The sequence below is a fragment of the Salarias fasciatus genome, chromosome 14 (genome assembly GCF_902148845.1).
Source record: "Salarias fasciatus chromosome 14, fSalaFa1.1, whole genome shotgun sequence".
Lineage (NCBI taxonomy): Eukaryota > Metazoa > Chordata > Actinopteri > Blenniiformes > Blenniidae > Salarias > Salarias fasciatus.
In genome coordinates, this window is record NC_043758.1 from 32671234 (window position 1) to 32694565 (window position 23332).

The following is a 23332-nucleotide window of genomic DNA, read 5'->3' on the forward strand; positions in this document are numbered from 1 at the left end:
TGCTCACCTAAGTTTAGGTACCATGTGGTAATGATCAACTAAAGCCTCTGAGGCTGAAGCGCGGCTGATGTGAATGCACAATTGTGTCTGTTTATTAAGTGTAAAATCCTGGAGTGAGATGTTGACAAGTGCAGTAGGGGGAATGTTAATAAGGGCTGCTGGAGCCGCTTGTGTGTGGGATAACGCGCTTGTGTTTTCCATACGTGAAAGAGCGTGTCGACGTGCCAGACATCTGCACTTCTTTGTCTGGAATCGTATTACAGCTCGTGTAGCCGGCGGCGTCACATAAGAACATCAGCAACACTCACACCAATAACCACAGTAACGGCGGCGGCAACCGAAAGGAATTAGCCTAACTCATTAAAGTAGGTGTAAGCAAAGCCCCCAAAACGTAATTAATGTGTAAAATGCATAATAAACGTTATTGCCCTCATCATCACGGCCAAATAAAATGACTTACATCCACGCTGGCGGTGCGATATGACCTTTAATATGAGCGCGAGCGTGATGGCCGTGCCTTTCTGTCACTTCTGTCTGCAGATTATTTTGCAGGGAGGTGTGTGTGGGTGTGCGTCTGTGTGTGCGTGGCGAGGGGGTAACAATCTCATTGCAGAGCTAAATCTTTATCTGGTGCCGCACTGGCACCTGCAGCAAGCTGAAAAGTCATCCTCCCCTAACTTTTATGAGCTATGAAATAAAAACAAACCTTCTGCAGACATAGTCACGCCGCGGTGTGAGAGTAGATGTGACATATTTGCCCTGCACCTTTATTGGAAAGTAAGCTGTTAAGCAAGAAGAAGCTTGCAAAATGGAGCCAGCGGCCGCTCTGGAGGTTCCCTGGAGGAATCTCTGCTGTTTGTTTTAAACACGGTTTGCTTTGGCTGCCTGTAATATTTGTTGATAGCAGAGTCTGAAGTTGCCGTGGTCATAGTTTATGTATTAGGATTTACACAGAGTCTATTAAACTTCCTCCAAATAAAAACAATTCATAACAGAAAGTGTTTTCAAATAAGAAATTGATTTTAAGGCAAAAAATAAATAAATAAATAAAGGAAGAAGTTACTGACACTTGGCTATATAAAGACTCATAGAGAAGAAAGTATGTAGCTGGATGGGCTGGTATATAGCTAGTGAGACAGCTCACTAGACACACAGATACATAGTGTAGCACTCACTAAACAAACCATTTATGTGTTTAATGTTTGTTAGAACAACTATATATGATCAAGGCTTTGTGAAACCATTTACCCTGAACTTGTAGGATCAATTTGTGTGAGTGCATCATTTTTGCCTTCTTGCATCACAAAAGTTTCACCTTCACACTGCAAAGTTTTGCAAACTGTTCACAAGGAAACAGCAGAAATGATGAAAACACTGCATTTAACATGTCAGGCCACAGACTGGTGCTGTTTCTTTGTAATGAAACCACACACACACTAACACACATACAAGCAGAGAATAATACGCTAGAAACATTAACAATGGTGAGAACATGGACATTGTTTTGAACAGACGATGGATTTGGTTTGCTTTAACGCTCGACTCGTTGATAAAACCACCAAGTCCCAGGAGAATATGGATTCATGCCACTCTGGAGGCAAATATTGTTACTGTCCATCTCCGCATGCATGTGCACAAGAACTATTTACTATGACTGTGGGGCGTATGCGCAATGGTTCAGAAAAATTCATATTCCTCTGTCTATATGAAGATGGGAGTCAGAGTGTTTTCCAAAAGTTTCACCGTGGGAGCCATTTTCAAAAAGCAGCATTTCAGTGTCTTTGAGCACTGATGTCATGTAAACAGACACCCAAAATGCAATGAATGTTTTGCAATTTCCCTTGAAAATCATGAGTAAACAGGGCCTTATAATCCTCATTACTAGTTTTTTTAAAGCCTACATTAAATCTGGTGATATGATGAAAATTCCAATATAAGAAGGGTGATGCAATATATTCCAATATATATCAGACAAATAAGTCACTTAAACAGGCGCTTTTGAAAAAAATGTAACATGGCGTAAAGATCAGAAAGACACAATAGAATTAACATCTGCAGCAATGAGCAAAAAACTTGAACATGACACAGCAAAACCAGAGTGATTGTTAGAACTTTTGTGAATAAATGCAGTGTCCGCTTTGTGTTTTTTTGTGCAGAAGTTGAGGTGTGTGGTAACTTCGATGAACAAACCTGTTCCAGTGAGACACTAGTTACATTCAGTATGGTGGCTTGCAAGTGATCTTACAGATGTGTCGTGTTATCACTGGACTTATCCGGTGGATAAATCCACGGAGGATTTTACAGAGTACAGCTGTTATTAGAGTCTGTAGTATTGCCTTCTTGTTCTTGGAGGCGGTAATAACCTTTCTTATACCCCTTTCACACTGCAACTAGTGGGTCGACCCGTGTTTTCGACCCGCTAATAATCACCTTTTGTGTCCTTTCACACTGCATGCAGACCCGCGTCTAACCGCCTGCTGGCGAGCCGTGTCGCTGCGTCTTCCCGCGCTGATAGTGTCCCGCGTTGATGACATCATCAGCGCGACGGAGCAAAGCGAAAGTAAACAATGCAGCGGAACACAGTCCCCATTACCTGTAGACGAATCTCCTCTTCCCCACGGATCCATATGAGCTCTCTGGTCTCGCTGTCTTGCCAATACTGGGTCATCTTGACGAAGGAAATCTCACGCTGTGTCCAGAAACAACAACTAGCGCGCTAACGTAGCCACGCTGCGTCGACGTCATCACGTAAGTCACCGCGTCGACTCGCGTCTGCCTTTCACACTCCCTTTCGCCCCTCCCACTAAAAAGCCGGTAGTAGCGACCCGCTAAAAACCCGCGTCGATTGCAGGGTTGAAAAACCCGGGTCTAATGCCGAGTGAACGCTTTCACGCTGCCATGAGGACCCGGTTAATTAGCGGGTTTACACAGGTTTTTTGGCCAGTGTGAAAGGGGTATTAGGGTGTGGGAGCTGAGATCCCGCAATTAGCATGTTTGCCGTGAGACTGTATACTCATGAGATCTCATCTAGGGGTCTAGAAGAACAAGGAGCATCAACTGATTGACTCCTCTAATGCCAATTGGGAGGTTTGAGCTATGGATAAAGGAAAAAAAAAAAAAGATTTCATAGCTAAAAATATAAAAATTGTTTATACGTTTTCAGACAATGTAGTATCGCAATTATAGTATTGGCATTTTCTTTACACCCTTCATCGCCAACAACTGAAAAGACAAAGAATTGCACATTCCATCCGAATAGGAAAAATAACAGCAAGACAATTCAGAAATAGTAATACTTATTATACCTGTGTCAAAACAGGGGGCTGTGCTGCCTGTCAGGTGTGTGTGTGAGTACACCACATTATGTAGCGTCAGTGCAAGAGTGCTGCTCGTCTCACACTGCAAACCCGGCACACCGAGACTAACCATTTACAACTGCAACCCAACTGCTGTCATAAAAAATCCAGTCGGATCCTAAAAAATGGAGCTGGCTGTCGGGTGGTTGGTAAAACTGGCACCGAACGGGACAATTGGTCGGCTGAGATAACAAAGATATTTAAGTACCGTATTTTATGTATTAATTAATGTGGTTTTAGTGAACCCTCAGGTTGATGTATCGGAACATAAAAGTTCTCAGCGTGGAGAGGTATTTCAGCATGCCTGGCTGGCTTTCTTCTTAGCACAGACCGGCGACAGGAAATACATTGTGTCAGCAAAGAGCTCTTCAAGAGGCTGTCTAAATGCCTGCTTTGCTTTTCACACTTTCTGAGACACAGACGTCTCCAGACACGGAGAAAACGCATTCCATCAGACAGATCTGTGACCCTGCTCCACGTAATCGACACATGAGAAAGCGTAGACAACAAAAGGAACGTGGGTAGTGAGAAATGAAGGAAATCGTTATAGTGTAATGATGGACAGGTTTTTAAATGGTGACAATTGATCCACTTAATTCCTCATAGTTAGAACCAATGTATGGCTTGGTGTATGGATGAATGCGACTCGTCAACTAAACAGTTAAACGCTCGCCCACCTCGGTCATGACTCCTACTCTACCTGTGGATAGAAGCCACCTAATCATGCACTCTTCTACCACCAGTCAGAGATACAACACACTCAGCAACCGAGGAAACGTCATCAACAAATTCATTCGCTCACATTTAGCTTGAATGCAAAAAATGGTAATGTCCAGATTACTGCCAAGAACAAAGATGTAAAACACATTTTAGTTCAGGGGCCAAATGCAGCCCAATTTTAAATATACTTTGTGGTGCACAATACAGAGAAATGTCAAAAAAAACAAACAACTTTGATAAATGTATATTATGCTTCTTTTTTTTTTTTTTTTTTTACAAACTCACCCTGACTGCACGGCTTTGAGGCTAATGCTAGTGTGCTAGCGGTGAGGCAGCTAGCGTCCATGACAGTATCTCGTCTCGAATCTCACTGTTGTGGTAACATCTTAATGTTTTCTTTGAGATTTTTACCACTTGCTTGCTGGATTGGGGGCCCAGATTGAGGCTCCTTGCAGGCCGGTTTTGGCCCATAGGCCTAATGGAGAACATAGAACATTGCACTTCGGCAACAATTAAAGCCAGAAATAATTAACACTGTAATTCAAAGATTCAAATGGTTCCTGATTCACACAATACATTCCATGTTTACTGTTTTATCAGCTTTTTTTCTTGCGTTTGTATAGTAGTCGATCAGTCATAATTAAATTTCTGTTTATCTGACAGAAAGATTTGTCACTGGGAAGATCTCTAGTCAAAATGTGTACCAGTAATGTCTATATATCTGGCTTACAGCGTTGGAAAAGTTTGGATTTCACTGGCAGAAGATATTTCACACTTTGAGTGACTTTGCAGCCATCTGTTTCCAATAAGGGTGACAGCTTCACACAGATTAACTGAACACTGAGGTGGAATTTAAAGACAAGATATATTTCCTCTGGCCTCGAATTGTCATAACAAACTACCGTTGTAATTTCTTGAATCTTTTATAGGGAAAGAGAACTTCTTGCATTTATTTTCTTGTATTGTAAGAGCAGATTTCACTTTGAATTATGCATGTCACATGGGATTTTTGTGAAAAATAATACTGAACCAAAATATAGTTTATATTCAGTAAGCTGATATGTGAGTAGCATCTGGATGGCTTTAATATTTTGACATTCAGCATACATGTGTCGGTGATGGAAGTGAATAACGATACACTGAGTGACAGCTTGGCCCATGCACACTGGGGTTTAGTTTAGCACTGAGGTGAACAGCACAAAGGTTCGATAATGTTCTTTTCAAATACTTCTCAAGCTTTCATTAAACAGGCTGCCATGGATGTGGCTATGAACAATGGCTGCCTTTATTTCACAGTGTTGTTTCAGGGTCAACGGGACATTCCTCAGTTCACAGGCCAGCACACTGAAAGCCCGCAGAGCAGAGTTACTGTACTGTTAAATCCAGGGGAAAAACACAGAGCGGCACACGGCTCAGGCCCACTATATCATCTGGTTTTAGCCCCGTGGCAAACAGACAAATTATATGTAATTGTGAGTGTTTAAATAAAGTATAAACCAAGGGGGGAAACCCTCAACGTGGGAAATAAATGCAAGGCAGAGCAGCAAGTCAGCACTTGAATGACTTCGAGGGGTTTCTCCTGAAGAAGATGCATCTTACACTTATAACTGTGGAAAGGAAAAAGATGGTAACACAGAGTAAGATGAAATAGCAGCTTCATTATTTTCATAGTTTTTACACTACTGTGTTTATCACATTATTATTTCACTGACTGCAACAAAACACGACACTCCAGGAGCACTTTAAAAAAAAAAATGAATCAAGCTGAAGAATGTGACACGATGGAAAAGCCTGACCTGAAGGCCACAGAGTGGATTAGTGGGCTGCACCCTCACTTGGCACTGGGAATCTACCGGGTTAGAGTCCAGGGTTTTTGATCCTCTTGCAGACTTTGCATGTTCTCCCTGAAGACTTCATTTCAGTCTTACAGCTTTCCTTTGAGGCCCTGTTTACGTGACAAAGTCTTCAAAAGACAACAAAAAACTTTGGTTGAGGTTCGGAGTCTGTTTACACAACAACAATGGAGTCACTGAAAACAGATTCATTGGGGATACATACTGCCAATGGGTGCAATGGCAGTTTGTGACTCTGTTTTATGGATTGAAGAAGCTGATCTACTGAAGTGTTGCACATATTTGCACATCTCCTCTGGTTTCACACGACTTTTATTAGCAAACTTTGTAAAAGAATTTGTTTTGTATGTGCGTGGAACCTGAAACTTGGACCTTTTTCTTTTTCCCAGTGCAAAAAGGGCTCTTTGCACATAAATGCGTGGCTCACAACCCTTTTTAAACAAATCGTCTCACACACCAGAGTTTACTTGCATTATCTGAAGTCGTGTTTGTTGCTTCCATCTGTTTATCGAAGTATTTTTCTCTAAGTTTATTGTGCACGCCTCAAAGGGAAGGGAGCGAGCGCTTTCGCATGAGGCAATGCTAACCCTGACACGAGGACAACATCAGTCAGGATCTGACAGCATGTGATGCTGTGAACTTTTTCCTCATTCCAGACAATAAAATGCAATAAAAAGTAGAGGGGAAAAAAAAAAAAAAAAAACCTGCATGAGCAAGCACGAATGATGGGGGAGTGAAAAGACTCCCTGCGAAGCAGCGAGGTGAAAGTATACAAGTATTTAAAAGGGAGTGAGAGATGGCAATCTGACTGGTTGATTTCACTTTACAGCCCAAACACCTCAATGAATAACTAGAAGAAAAAGTACAGCAACTCGAATCCTGATATGAAGTTTGCGCACAGACTTTCCTGCAGAACAACAAGCATAGTAGACTTAAATATGTGCCCAAATGCAAATGTTTTTGTCATAAAAACTGTATCACACAACTCAGCTTTAACCAATAATCTTTGACTTTGCAGAACAAAAAAAAAAAGGGTCGCCATTTGTCGTAAGATCATGACAGGAAATACAATTGATTGGCATCTTTCCTCACTTAAAACTGACATTTGATATTTGTAATATACATTTTAAAAAAAGGCTCACTGAAAGCGTAAAATGCCACCTACTGCGCTTTCATGCCTTGCATGGCCAGTCAGATGGAGCCATAAACGCACTGGACTGTGTTGTATTTCACTTCATTATTCCAACGTTTCATCATACCTGGTGGCAGCAGGTCAATAATCTGAAGCACAAAAGCAGAAACCTCCAGGAGAATTGGCTGAAAAAACAAGAAAATTAACAACCACTGCCATTCCTTTAAAGGTGTTGGTTAGAAATAATGAAGAAATACTCCTTAAATGCTTTTTAACACAAGCTTGAAGCCATATTACATAAAATATTCAATAAGAGAGAAAAAAAAAAAACCTCACCTGACTCTTTTTTTTCACTCTGAGAGACAAAAACAGGAAAACCCAATCTGTTTTCCACTGTTTCCATAAAAGGCTCCCTCCCAGGGGGATTTGATCATCACTCCGAAAGCCACAACACCAGGGCGCTGCCCTTCCTCTCCTAAATGCCATCCATGCTCAGCAGTGCTGAACCCTCTCAAACCATGCAGAACTTCAGCCACTTTCACTTTTTTGATGCTGCAGAAAGGATTATCGACAGGGGAATTATGGCAGAAATCTTTCCTTTTTTTTTTTTTATTTTATATATAAAGAGAATTTGTGAAGTTTTCATGTGGAATAAAACACCTAGGTGGAAGAGAAGCCAATCAGAAAATATCGGGCAAAAAACAAACCAAAAAAAAAAAAAAAAAAAAAAGATTTCAGGCCTGGATAGCTGCCAAGCCAACAGACAACAAAACTCTTCATGCTCGACAAAGCCTGCAGAAGCCGGGCTTCCAGCTCCAGGCTCCTCCATGCAGCAGACAGTTTTCTAGTTAACACACCACACAGCTGCAGGTCTCCTCTACATGTGCTTTCAGTGAAATGATTCAGTCCACATGTGAAAGTGAAACTGTGTCTGTGAGGAATCGGGATTTTATTTCAGGAACCGCTCCTGAAAGTTTGCACCCACTCAGTCCGGACGTGACCAGTCTGGGTTTTTTTTTTTCTTCCCATGGCGTGTAGCGATCGCTGCGATCGCTACATCTGCCTGCCGTAATCTAATAGGAGTAACAAACCTCCAAAATAGAAACACCATCTGGCAGCGATTGTGGTTTGTCTGCAGCTGAGTCAAGTCTCGACTGGTGCGTCTCCCAGTGTTTCATGAGTTGAGGATGGTGTTCTTCCCCTGTTCAGGACAGCTTTTAATACATTTGGCGAACATGTGTTGGCTTGAGATGCGCTAATTAAGCTCTGCAGACTAACGGCTGTCAAATTACACAAAGACTGAAGGAGGATGAAATGTTCTGGTCATCTGTGCACTTTCTCTCCTTTTATATAAAAATCAAACCACATGCACACATTGAATTTATTGAATTTCCTCCTGATGCTTCCTCATGTCACAGTGAAAGATCTATTAATATAAAACAGTTTTAGAATGACACGCTCTGACATGCACGCTTCCAAAACTTCATAATTTGCAGCCGAACAACATCAGAGCCCATGATGGATAGTTGATTGTGCATGGGAGGCATCTCTCGCCGACAATCAAACATATTTCCTTTCTCGATTGTAGTTTCATTCCTGTCATTGTTTTTTGTCTTCAATATGTGTCGCCTCCGTTCTGTTTAGAAATATCACATTAACTGTACTATATATAAAACAAGCGCGAGAGGCAGACATAGAAACACGTTCAGTTCACAGCACAGCTTATTAAGGACAAGCAGGAAAGACAGAAAAGTTTGTTTTCATCTTTTTCAAGCTGTTATCTCTTTCTCTGCTTGACTGCATTCTGCTGACCACTGACTGGCTGTCTGATCATTATACGGAAGAAGGCTGAAGATGCAGGCGACAGTTCAACATGCACACCTAAGTCAGCACAATAATGAATTCTTTAATAGCTGCAACAAAACAGACAGATTAGAGGTCTTTTATCCTTGAACATGGAGAGGCGTTGTTCTTTTGTTGTTTCAGGGCCTGTTTACATGATGATGTTTTCAAGTGAATGCACAAAACTAGGAAGGTAAATAAAGCTGCAGCGCTCAATGGATGAGGGTGACACGTAATCAAGCGGCATATTGTAAATGGAGGAGAAAAGTGCAGTTCTTTGAAGACATGATTTGATGAAATGTGAAAAGGATTTTTCCCACTTCTTTATCGGCTCTTTGGGTCATTGTTCATTAGTCTTCTAAACTGAGAAATATTATTGTCACTGAATTATTATTGGACTAAATTCAGCAAGATATGCCCTCCTTCTTCTCTTCTGTGAAACATTCTTTTCAATGTTTAATGAGATGTGCAGCACTCAAGAGCTTTTCTAATTCTGTATCTATTAACAACTGGTTAATTCTATGAATACAACGTCGCGACGCGCTGCAGCTTTACGTCATGGCTCATCGGCACCAACAGTAGAGCTGGCTCATAATGACCGAGCCAGACTGGCTCCTGGAAATGACAATCAATTATAGAATAAGCCCACATTTTGAAGAGCTTTACAAGAAAAAAAATGTCCGTCTGTATTTGGTGGATTATTTGTTTGTTGTAACATTGAATATGTGGAAAAATCCAAATCTTCTCTGCCAAACAACCTTTGGGGTTCAGGATGTCGATCAAAGACAATTCAGCAAATAGGAGGAAATAGTTCAATTTAACCACCTTGAGATTAAAAGTTAACCAGTCTACCGACTGAGCCAGGCTCTCAGTAAACATAGAGCGTTCTATTAGTATTGGCAAGAAGTTGCTTCGAAGTGGGGGGTATATGAAGCGTTTACACTATTACATCAGAAAAGCTCCAGCTTGGTGTTAACTGCATTTGAAAAACAACCAGAAGCTATTGCAGCATTTGAGAACTGTTTACCAAGCGTGTTCCAATTATGTTAATATCACAGAAAACCCACAAGAAAGGCAATGGGTTTGGGAAAGTAGAATTTTCAGAACTGTCTGTGACTATCAGCTTCAGGAAAACAATGATTGGATCTGTAGCTTCAGCATTTCAACAAGATTTGATGAATTTCCAGAGTTTCTGTGAAACGTCCACGTTCTCCGACCGCTGAAGGAATTTCGGTAACACTTTACTTGAAGCCCCCCTGCATAACACATTATAAGTACATTCATAAAGCATTTTAACAGCCATTATAACACGTGTAGCTATAGTTATAAACATTTATAGATGATCACAATGCCAGGACCTAACTCTAACCCTAACCCTATGCTGTATAGTGCTGTATAGTGAGTTATAAAGCATTGTGATCATGTATTAGTGTTTATAACTACTTATAATGTGTTATAAAGGGGGGCTTCAAGTAAAGTGTTACCGGAGTTTCTCACCTCCACCTTAATGGGAGCCTAAACAGCTATGATGGGAATAAAGTTGATTAAATGGACTTTTTGCCACTGAGGCTGTGCTTATTTTGCCTGGACTACATAATTAAGGGTTTAATTATTTATAGATCTCAACTTATGCTAAGGTGGCTTTGCTGTGAAACCTGCAAAGAAGAGAGGTAGACCCAAGAAACATGTTTAGTAAAGTAATGCTTCTGGCAGCCTGCCTAATAAATGTCTGAACTTGGTATAACCGGGCTGTTTTCTGTAAAATCTAGCTTTAAAAAAAAGCAAAGCACCTGCTGTAGTTTATCCAGCAAAGTCAATCACAGTTGTATGCCCCCAAGATGTGAGTGAGTCATTATCAATTTAGAGTTCACTTCCAGGAGCAGCCGGGAAAAGCTGCTCGTTTCTGCTCCGAGTGTGAAGCGGCCTGCAGAATCTTCACGGAAAACTACACCAACAAGTCGCGCTTCGTATCAGCCGGGCTCGAAAAAATACGATGTTTACATGTGACATTAGCTGCATGGTAAGCGCACGTATCCCGAGAGATTCAGACACGTGCAAATAGAGAATGTGTTTTTCTTCTTGCATCAGTGCCGTGACAGTGAGCAGAGATCAGAGCCTCGTTTTCTTGCATTTTCCTGAGATCAGATGACACAGAAGTGAGCGAGGTGAGGAGAGACGAGAGGGGGCACAGACGACGCTTTTCAAGCAAACACAGAGGGTTGAGGAGGAGCGTGTGTGTACTATGAATAGCTTTTGACTTATTAAAGCTTTCACAGTTGAATGAAGACCTGCATCCTTTAACTCCTGCACGTCGTCACACCTTTGATTTATTGAGTCTATTTCCATTACTTAGCGCTGGTGCGTTTTTGTTTTTGTCGTACAGTTTCCTCACTGCTTACACTTGTCACTTTGACGTGTTTTTTTTTTTTTTTTGTGACTCACACTCTGAAACTAAATGATTTAGAATAAATAAACTTGCACACAGATGCACTAATACCCAGCTATGATCTTTGTTTCCATTATTTGTGCAGACAGATGTTATATAAAGCTATTAAACGCAGCTGCTTCTGTGCTACCCAAATTCCTGACTTTACTTCCTGAGCATTCTGTTGTGACAAGCACTCAAAAACCAATAAAAGAGATTACGACCACTGCTGCAACATGACATAACCGTATGTCAGAGCCTCATTTCAGGCGAAGGAACACTCGAGCTAATGCTGAAAAACATCCCGGTGTCTCAGTATGACAGCGTCGTAAAATCAGATAAGCACTTGCGCCCTCAATACATTCAGAATATAACACGTGTTTGCTCAGTAGAAAATTATGTATGGAAACAGTTGCGTAAGAAGCTATCATACACACCTCTGGCTGCACCACAAGTTAACTCTGGATATAAATACCAGTCTCTCTTCAGCTGTAGCAAACAGTGCAACATCTAAACAAACAAGCAATCCATGCTGCAGAAAAATATTGCACAATATAACTTGCATTTCTATTTCCTTATTTCTGCACAATTTGCTTCAATCTATTCATTTTTTAATACATGCTGCAAAGAACACATGGTATAAACATGTGTTGGCAAAAATGAGTGGGGTGGCATAAACTCCATGTTACATATCATGCACAGAAAAGAGCAACTTTTTTCCATCGTGCATTTTCAATATCGAGAGGAAAACATATAAACATCACATCGCTTACTAAAACTATATGATAGGCAAATTAAACCTCTGTTTATACCAGAGGTACCAAACATATCAGGGGATCATATGCAGCCCAGTTTCACCTTGAGTGGGCTGGACCGAGCAATCATTTTCATATTAACTTAAAGTTTTTCTTTGTTGTGGAAGTATGTGAGAAAACAGGATTAATTTTTTTTTCAAATTAAAAAAAAATTAGTCAGGAAAATGACTGCAATCTCAATGTAAATCATTTCTTCTTGTGCAAAACTGTGTCCACTACTCTTAAAAAATTTCGATTAAAAACTTTTTTTTTTTTTTTTGTGACATTTTTACCATTTGCTTGGTGGTTTCTTGGTGGACCAGATTGGAGCCTCTTGTGGGCCAGTTTTGGACCACAAGCCTTATATTTGACACCCCTGATCTATACCATGCTTGTTACCATGCAATGTGTGGCGACCTTTCCTGTTTGAAGACCTGCTGTAAAATATTAATTTAAAAAGTGCTTCTTGGCACTGAAGCCCTTACAGGAGTCTTTCATCCTGGAGGTTTGAAAAGTTCAAAAACAGGCTGCAGATAAAAGTTTGTTGCTTCGCGGTCCGAATGACAATGTCTCCTGTGGCTGCAAGACGGATGACTGCCAACCTGCAGCCGATCTTATTTGCATACCAGACTTGGGAAATCAGATGTGAAGTATGCAGACTGAGGTAATTGCTGCCTTAAGATACCTCTCAGCACCACCCTCTGAAATTTCTACTCCTGTAAATTAAATGCTAAGTGTGATCACTGATTTTTTCGTCTTCTTCTTCTTTTTTCCCTGTAGAAACACAGTAACAGCGATACAACTGGCTGGGAGTTACAGTCAAAAAGCAATACCAACATGTGAAAAAGTGAAGGAAAGCATAGAAACCAGCAGAAATAAAGAAAACAGATTTTAACATTACTCAATAAACAAGGAAATCAATAGGCTGCACAGCACTCTGTGTGCGGCCGGCTGGACCACAAATATTCTACTTCTGTGACTTTGTTTCACTTCCCACAGCTGCCGGTAAATCTCACTTCACTGTATTCCCAGACAGCAGCCATGTTCTTCCCACAGGTGAACAAGCTGACTCTGCTTGCTTTACAATAAAAAGAGTCTATTCTGAGTGATCAAAATGTTCAAAGGTACCGAACAGAATGTTTTCTTTCAGCAAAATAAAAATGCACACCTCAAAAGTATTCCTTACACAATTATCGGTGGCCTCTGAACCGTTTTAGCGCTCGTCTGAAAGCTCCATGCACCTTTCTGCTGCTTGCTTCCAACACTCTCCCGCCGCACTGCATTGGTGCTCTTTTAAGCTTGCAGGAGTTCTTTCTGCGTTGGCAGATTTCGGTTCTCTCTACAGGTCTGAAATTTGATTTGGGTCAGCGCTCATTGCTAGTCAGCTGATAACAGTCCACCTTTTCCCTTTTCATCCTCCTCATCGCGCCGCTGGGTGTGTGCTTTGGCTCATTGTCCCGCTAACAGACCCAAGACCTTCGACTCAAAACTACTTTTCTGATGTAGCCTCCGATATTCTCTGTGAGATTCATTTCTCTGTGTATGAAAACTGCTGCCCTGCATTCGCAAAGTCACATCTGTGCACACAACATTAACCCAGACACACTCGGGCCTTTCTCCGACAGCATCTGCAAATATTACTCTTGCAATTTGTTGCCTCTTCGTCCCCGTACCGGCGTCCTCTTTGGCCTTGGTGGGTTTAATACACAGCATATGGTAGAGGCTCAAGCTGCCACCTCAGATTACACTCCAGATTACAAACCAACTTCAGCAGATTTCACCCAGTTTCTCAACTTGCTGTGCCAGAGGCGTCGTCACTGTTTAATGAAGCAGTGGAAACTGCATGATCTTTGGTGATTACCTTGTAGCCTTTAGAGCTGTTGTGTTTGCTGTAATGGGATTTTTGACGCTCCCAGACAGCGCTCTTGTTTTTTCACCATTGTGGCAGACAAATTGGAAACCACCGGTGTCTTTTTATAAAGAAAAATTCTCCTTCGCTGATCAATTCAAGTCACGCCATCACCAAAAGAGATAAGAACCCGGTGAGTCTAATTTGTTTTGAGTTTTGCTTGAGGAACTCATTCAAAATTACCAAAAGAGGAAAGATTGCTGTGTGAAACAGGTTTTTAATGTCTGAACCACAACATGGAGGCCAGCCCTGTAAACAGAAATGCCACTGACTACGTGAAAGTAGTCAAAACAATGAATCCATAAATCGTTTATAGCAATTTATCCAACTGTGAATGGAACTACAGAATAACCAAGCTGTCAGTCTGACACAAGACAAACACCCAAAGACTCATGCTAACAGATACAGGCAATTTGGAACCTGGTTGAACGACATTCCAAATGAAAATGCATTGATTTTACGTTTTCATTTCAGAAAACTCTCACTGACATAGGAACATTCTGACAACAATATCCATTTCCATGGCAGAAACACGGAAAACCATGTAGTGTTCATGTTGCACAACTAGTGGGTGCTGTTGGGTGTTTTGTATGCTATTAAACGGTAACAATGGTGAATACAGGAATAACTCGTATGGACAAACGACCAAGTTGGATTGTCATTACGGTGACTGTCAGCTATAAAACTTCCAGGTTCCAGGAGAATCTGGACTGGGGCTCACGACACTGGAGGCCATCTTGTAAAGAATCCATCACCACTGGAGCATGTGACGTGACTGATCACGTAAAAGTACGCTGAGGCTGCTCAAGTGGTAAAATTCACTTTGAACCATATTTTCCGGAATGTATTTCACCCAAAAGTGAGTTGCATCAGTAAAATAAATATGAGTACAGGAGGTACTTATTCTTCCATGCCCAGAAGTAACTACACAGACGATAAGACTTGGCCTTGCTGTTCAAGAACCCATCTGGGCATTTGCTCCTCCAGCTCTGGTCATCATGATAACAGTTTCTCTGCTTTTCTCCAGCCCTTTTCAAGTTTCTCAGACAACCACATTCTCTGGGATGTTCTGTTTCTGTGTTTTGCTGCATATTGTATCATTTTTAATTGAAATTCTGCAAATTTACTAGCGAATGGAGGATTTTCTATGATACTGTTGCAGCTTTCTGTGGTTATACAGTCCGAACTGGCGCTCCTGGATGGTATGTATCAGTGTATTATGATATACAAGTAGTATAACTGGCCAAACAAATACAAAAAGGGCAACTTAAGCGGTGGGAGATAAACAAGGTCTATTTATCACTTGACAAAGAAAAACTGTAGCCCTGAAAATAATGAAGGGCAATGAGAAAACAGAAATATTGGCATTCTTATGTTATGTTCTTTTGTGTTCTGTTGTTGGGTTTTGTGATTGTGTTTGTAAGTTGCACATATCCTAGAATATTCTATTGAATTATTAGGACAGACATTAAAGAAGCCACTGGCTTCAGCCTATTCCTTTTTGGTGGTTATTTAAAGTGAGCATGTGTAGCACGTTTGCTCATAGCATATCTAGCTAACCTTCTCTTGCTCACTTCACTCTAAACCATATTCATTACAACTAAACAAAAATGGTGAATCCACAAATTTCTGAAGATATTTTAATTCAGGAACACAGCTTTTTTTTTTCCTGCATCCATGTTTGACACAGAAGTAAAACATAAAGGCTAAAACCATCGACACAAACGCCGTCCTTCTCAGCAGATCCATACTCAATATGCAAATTGACACAGACATGACAGCACCAATCCGTTGGCATTATCCCCAGACGGCAGAAAACAACTTAGCATTCATTCCTTCTGTCTTCTCTGCGCTTAAATGCATTTAACAACAGCGCCTTTATTTGGATTGCAGAGTGTGGCGGTGTGTGGGGTCTTCTGCAGCACTCACACCGGGTGGGACGCACGCCGCCTCCCCCTCCTCCACCCTCCACCCTTCACCTCCACTTGCCCTTGCCCTTTATGTCATGCCTGGTTTGTCTGCAGACGTTCAGCATAGTTGGAGGCTTGTTTCTCGACCTTTAAACCAGCCAACCAGAGCCCTAACTGCCGCTTTAGTACAACACCGAAACCCACAATCCGCTGATTTAAAAATTATCTGAGCTCAACAATCCATCACGGAAAACATGAGGACCTAATTGGTTTTGTCCGTGTTTGTCTGTCTCTTCTGTGTTTTTCTATAATTACATTCAGCATTTTCATAATACTGAACACATTTCAAGACGTTAACCTCTGTTTATTGTCACTCATGAGATACATGCAGGGAACAAAGAGTCAAACTGGGTCAGTCTGTGGAATAATGCAGTGCCTGTGTCCTCTAAACTCAGTTTGAAAAGTTGTAAAATGAATGCCTGCGAGACAATATTGCACAGCCGACGTCGAAGGACGACTTTTGTTGTCAGTGTAATTCACTTCTTTATGAGGGGGAAAATTGTTCTAATTATGTTTTTTTTTTTTTTCTGGGCAAACAGCAACTGAATAATCATTTGTGTTCATACAAAAGTTAATGGCAGCCATCACTGCGAGTCCAGCCACACTGTGTGTCGACTGTGGTTATGTTCTTCATTTGCTTCAAATGAATCTATATTTAAAATCACGTTTAGACTTCAGCATAAACAGACAAATGAGGAGCAAATCTGTTTGCAGCATGTACACACAGGGATTAGGGAAAGGTAGAGGTGATATCAGGGAATAAGGGTTATTGTGGCTGCAGTTTCTAGTGTGCGGAGGTATAAATAGTGCACACAAAATGAAAGCTGTAGCATCTTGATGAAACTAATCGTTTTGTTCTTACCAAGCGTCGTCTCTCCTCTTCGACAGTGTTCAACAGCTGGGAGAACTCTTTGAAAGACTGGGCTAAAAAAGAAGAAAGAAAAAAAAACATATTAAGCTGAAAGACTCAATGTCTGGTCAATGAACGCATCAATGCGTATGATACATCATCCACAATATGTTCCCCACTGAAGAGCGCACACGGTAAACCACTGCGTTGTGACATTCGGAGGATAAAAGATTTTTTTTTTTTTCCCTCAAACAAACCACAGTGGCAGAGTCGTTAAGCCTCAGATGTTCCTGGCACCCCACAAGCACTGTAGCATGGTGCTAAAATGTTTATTTGCACTGCAGCTTGAGACCTTTCACTGCAACACATTTTAGAACCTAATAAAAGCATGCAGCTGTCCAATTTAAAACCAGGACGAGCAGTAAAAACAATACTTCAATTGAATGGAAGCCACTGATTACTTCCCTTTATTTTCTTCCCCTGCTAGGCTTCACAATATACTGTCACAGTGAAGGAGGGACCGATGTGGCAGAGATATGTTCACACCATCTGGGCTACACTTCAAAGGCCTATATTGCGTTTCGCAGGGGCCGGATGAATTCAGCATACACTACATGGAACCTTATCTGCCAGAAAATTGTGTCGTGATCGCTCCACAGCTTCATTAAATGGGGGTCCAGATACAGCGTGGCCTCTGTTGGTCAGCCCCTGTGTCACCTTATGTCCAGCCATTTAGCAGCGGTTGAGTCGCTCCGCTTGCCAAGACAGTAACATCATTATCAGGCCCGACAGCCTGGCATGGTGGCCCATGCATCATCTCAGACACTTTGCTCCATTTACACACCAAAGCTTTTAAAGACCATGAAGCAATGATTTTGTGCCAGTGATCCTGCAGGCAGGCTGGCCTCCTATTAACGCAACCAGCCCCTTTATCAACAGCGCAAACCTCTCAGGGGGTAAAGGGCACAGCTGGAACCACTGATGGGACAAGATTAGACTCCGAAGAAAGGAAATGGGAGTCAAAGTGAGGTTACAGCTTGCATATCATTCACTGGTAAATGGAAGAAAGGCAACAGACGTCCATGATTCATGTCCTCAAACAAAAAAAAAAAAATGTGCCTCAATAAATGTGCCTGTATACATTTCCTGTGTGTGGATAGTTTTCAGAATACCGTGATAAAGCTTGTGCATTATTGATTCTGTAGGCTGCAACGTTGTGCAAAATATTTATCACTTTGGGTCTGGGTTTAAACTCATCTCAATTGATTCCCCCGAGGAGGCGCTGGACAGTTTTTGTGTGGTGGACTAAAGGATTGACCTTCTAAGACAAGAGCCTGTAACTTTTCTCCAAATTTAAATTTCTATAGCCACATCAATCTTTTGGCCCCATTGATTCCTAGATAACTGGTGTGGAATGTGAATGTCACTGCAGGAAGTCATAGAGAGAAATCAATAGAAGGTCAGGTGAACCCGTCTGCCGGCACACGCAGGATCCCCACCTTATGTGTGGAAGTTGGGAGCATCAAAGTGAAATGTACCAATACCGCATCAAGATCATGGCTGGCATTCACGCAAGGGTCCGGCCATGTCAGTCAGAAAGCCTCATGTCATTGATGACAAGATTGATTTCAACAGGCTATTTCATTTTTTTTCCCCTCAAATTGTAATCATGGCCTTTTCTCTCCGAGATGGTCAGCGAACACGGGATTATATCGCTCAAGAGTGTGAGACAGGATACTGAACAGCGCTCAATATCATTGAACACAGCTCAGTTCGCTCCAATTATAGGGATTCAGGGAATGTCTTCTTTTTTCAGTATAAAATGTTGTCAGATTACATTTTTTAGCTTCCTATCATGATTTAAAAAATGGCCCAAATGATGACTGCAGTCAAGGAATGACTAACCAAACAGATGGTGTGTAACTGTCTTGCAAAGCGTGTTTTAATGTGCCGGGGGTGTGCACGGGGAGAGCCGAGCTACAAGTGGGCAGCTATGATGCCCATTGTCTAATCTGAGATCAACACATCCGTGATTGAAGGCCAGGGAAGAGAAGCATTGCCTCGAATTAAAGTGTGCTTGATTTTAATGAGGCTTGGATTTTTGGTGCGGGCTTTTTCCAGTCAGAATAATTGGTCTCCTGCACACCCGTGGCCGTCGCACAGTCACCGCGGCTTTGTGAGGGAGAAAGGGGACCATTCATTTAGCATTCAGATGAACATTACAGCCTCATGTAGAGGAGGTCGATATCCAGCCTGGCCCTCACAGATGGACAGTAATTCAGCAGTCTACAGCTCCACAGAGCAAAGGACTCAAGCTGGGGATAATGAGCAGTGTAAAAAAAAAAAAAAAAACGGAGAGAGAGGAGGAGGAGGCCAGACTGGGAATCCTGCCCATTAGAGCCAACTAGGCCCTGCGCACAGCTGCTTTCATATTCCTGCAGGAGGCCAGGAGGTTCGCACCTCCATTAATCTCTGACACTGATCACAATTAGTGTCTTTGATCTTTTACAGGCTTGAGAAGATACAAGAGAAGCATCATAAGCAAATCAATAGCATTAATTATACATGCATCGCAGACAACCTTAAGATCTATACTCAAAGACAAATCCCATTGCAGGAATTTGTAGAGTGCGCTGATTTGTGTCTGATAACGACCGTGCTGCTCCCCGTAGTTTAAAAACTGCTTCCACCGATTTAACAAGAGTTAAATACGACTCATATTTAATACATTTTGAACATTAGCTCTCATGTTAAACGTGAGCCGTCCTGTCGAGCGTCTCTCCCATGAGAAGCTCCACACGGGTGTCAGAAAAGGTTCTGATTCAGGTGACAGAGGAGATGAAAGAGTGGAGAGACACGGCTGCCCTCACCAGCCTCGCCGCCGTCAACTCACCGATGTTCACCTCGTCATCCGTCTCCGCATCGCCGATGCACTCGAACTGGAACTCCTGCAGGGACTGGGAGAACTTCTGGACGGCAGCAGAGAGATCTGGAAAAATCAGAAGGGGTCGAGCTTCAGGTAACGAGCTGCACGAGAAGAGCCGACACCGGACACGCAGGTGAGGCTTCGGAAAAATCTGCGGTCGAAAGCAAATTCAGTGAAGGCTCCTTGAAATATTTACAGACAGTTCAGCTATGTATGCAGGGTGGGATCTGTAAAGAAACTCAAGGAAAATATAGTGTGGGTTCTTTTGGAATTTTAAAAAGAAAATCATGAACTTATATTCTTCCCCTGAAATGACCTTTATTTTTTTATTTTTCACTGAATACCATGAGACTGAAGCTCCTCCACTAATCTGTGAAGCCTTCAAAACATGTAAGATGGCAGAGGACACTGGAAAACAAAAGAAAAACACCTCATAACCTCTTCAATTTCTGATACGGGCGGGTAAGTTTGAGGAAGAAGGCCTCCTGAGGACTGCAGAGTGAGTAACCTAATGACTCACGAGTTTCATGCTTGTCCAAAAACGTCCAAATAGGCTTTTCATCCCGGAGCTTCCTTTCAAACACTGCCAGGAAGACGGCGTGAGGAGCACAGATGGCGCAACTCAAATGTTACATCCGGTGAGCATTTTCTTCAGAGATTCACCAACATTCATGCAAATTCTTGATCCTCTTTCCTTAAGTGAACAAACCTGACAGCAGCAACAAAACAGTGTAACCTCAGAAGACTCTTATACGTGGCAACTTCTGTGAGCAGAAGAGCAAAAGGTAGCACTTTTCCTGATGTGCTGACTGTCCAGCTCCACGTTCACTGACATTCATCCTGCAGCCGCTGCATGCGTGACTGCAATATCGGCTGTATTTACCTCATCACTCGCTCATTGATCATCATACTTGGATCTGTCCAGAAAAATTAAGCCCACATGAACTGCCTAACCTTTATGTCAGGAATGATAAACAATAGGTAAAGAGAGAAAAAAAAATCACCATAAAAATACCTCAAAATGCCTCTTACTGCCAGGTAGAAATCTGTGATGTTTATTGCATTCCACAAGTTTAGTTTAGCGATGAAACGTCTTTTTTTTTTTCAGGGTGACATTTGACAACCTCCAGAGAAAATAACTTTTTGTTGTTTCTGTGGCTTTCCAGATGAGAAAATGTGAGGTCTGCTTCTTATTCAAACTCTGACTGTCGGTGGAGGAAAGGGCATGCAGCCTCAGAAAGAAGGCCCCGATTGCAAATTCGCATGAAGTCGCTCTGAATGAGATCAAGTCACACAGCAGGACGACGTTACATCCGGAGCTCGGTTGCAGAGATTTATCTCTTCCTCTGACGTGTTCATTGGTCTCCATATATCCCAGCAGCCACTGCAAGGTGCGTATCAGTCACAGTCGTATCACAGCGCCTCAGTCTGACACCTGGCTACACCTGCACTGCCGACTGTAAGCAGAACTTGGACAGACGAACTTGTTCAAGATGACAAAAATGAATTCTCTGCCTGCAAGAGGCGAGGAGTTTCTGGCTTTACGACAGAGATGGACGACCGATGAATCGTGAAGCTCTGTTTTACAACAGGTTCTCATTGATATTACGTACTTCACCTTTTGGCATTTCTTCTTGAAGTAACTTATAGTTTTCTATTTTGAATAATCGAAGAATTTCTGCAACTTTTTACCACTTACTCGTCATGAAGAATCAACCCAGTGGAGTCCTGGGGTTTATGCCATACACCCCCGACTACGCCAATGGGTCAACAAGAGTGAGGCACGAAACCTGTAAAGTAATACTCTGCAGAGAAATACATGGCTTTAACTCTGCCTGCACCATATAAAACCTTCCACTTCATCTCTCTCTGCAGCGGTATGACTAAAAACAGAACAAAAACCAAACACCTAATAAAGCAGTCTCTGATATGTCAAGACGCCTCATCACGACCTTTAATTACCAGTATTTGCTTTCTCCGCGGTATGAAAGCGTCGGTTATTGTTCGAGAACTCCAATGCCTTTCTTTATCCCCCAGTTGATTAATGAGCTTGTACTTTTTTAAAAACTGAGTTCTGACTCAAGTTGCGTCGGTGTGAACATTTTTCTAAAGTTTATGAAAACGTACAAACTTAAACTTCCCAATTAGGCAACAGCAAGGCTCAACTGTGGAACTTCACTGGTTCATTTCCAGGGTTTCAAAGATTTTCTTTAACTTCCCGAAGAAGCAATATGTATGAGTTCAACTAAATGATTCTCTATATTCTTAAGCAGTAAAGGCCACTTTTAAATTATTGATTAGATTTCTTCAAAACTGTATGAAAAGACAAGAATAAACGCTACGAAAACGGAGAATAACACTGAAATTACAGTTTTAGTTTGACTGCGAAAAGGAAAAATAGCTCCGTTATATGAAGCAGACAGGATATATTCAGTGATTTGCATGACGGAAATAAAGCACTAAATGAGGATGTGATTGTACTTGCAAGAAAAGGCACGAGGAACTGAAAGTTGTTGGGGATAATATGCAATTAAAGATGATTTAATCCGGGGGTCGGAGTGAATTCTCTGACACAAAGGCGAGTGAATGAGAGTGCTGGGGGTGAGCGGTAACCTGCACTCACCAGAGGAGTGAGGGGAGGCTTTTAACATTTCGTAATTCAGCTGTAATTAAAAGCCAGACATGATGAAGATTCTTAACTCCGCTGGCATTTCGGCTGCCAACCCACTCAGTCGGTTAAAATTTACACATTTCTTCTCGTAGCCATTGTTGACAGTGAGTCACTAATTGCTTCTCACCTTCTTTCTTCTCACATCATCACTCATGTCTGTACTTCAAACGAGCGTGAACCAAAAACACTTTCGCCGGGGAGCTGGAGAGAACGCGCGCGTGATGCAGGTGAAAGAGAACATAATTACCGGGGAAGATGAAGGTTGTTAATGTAATGTTCCTAGAAAAAAAATGTCAGCAAGTTCTGTTCATGTATGAGGAAGGTGCTCAGTTAAACGCTTTTTAAACTTCATATATCATTCATCTACCTTTTATATATATATATACACACACACACACACACACACACACACACACACACACACACACACACACACACACACACACACACACACACTCACGCCACTGTACAGAATGGCACAGATGTTATCAGAGTAGTCTGACAACCCGTTTACTCACCAATGTTTTGAGGTGAAAATGGAAAACTTCCATTGCGTTTTCCGAGCTCGGAGCCACTGAAAACACAACATTTTGAAAATGGCTCTCAAAGTGGAACTTTTTTGAGAATGACCCGTTTCCATGGAAACAAAGGAAGATGCAACATTTCTGAAAGGCTGCTCCTGCGAATGGACTCCACAGCCGTAGTAAATAACAATAACAACGATGCTTACCTCCAGAGTGTCATGACTCCCAGTCCATGTTCTCCGGGAATTTGCTAGTTTTATAGTTTAGAGTCACATGTAGCAGTAATCTCACTTGGTCTTCTGACCATACGAATATCCAAGTACTCTACTCGCTATTGCTAATGCATAAAACGTATGTGTG

At 41.8% G+C, this 23332-nt stretch overlaps 1 protein-coding gene across 4 annotated transcripts in view; it reads right to left on the reverse strand.

The window, feature by feature from the left end:
- The window catches only part of arhgap42b (Rho GTPase activating protein 42b), a 96182-nt gene that overhangs the window by 53741 nt on the left and 19109 nt on the right, over positions 1-23332 (reverse strand). For all 4 annotated transcript variants that reach the window (XM_030108106.1, XM_030108105.1, XM_030108104.1 and 1 more), the window contains exons 2-3: positions 19745-19840; positions 16864-16925 (exon numbers count right to left, since the gene is read on the reverse strand). In XM_030108106.1, coding sequence (XP_029963966.1) covers positions 16864-16925; positions 19745-19840 — 158 coding nt within the window. The remainder of the gene's footprint in view (positions 1-16863; positions 16926-19744; positions 19841-23332) is intronic.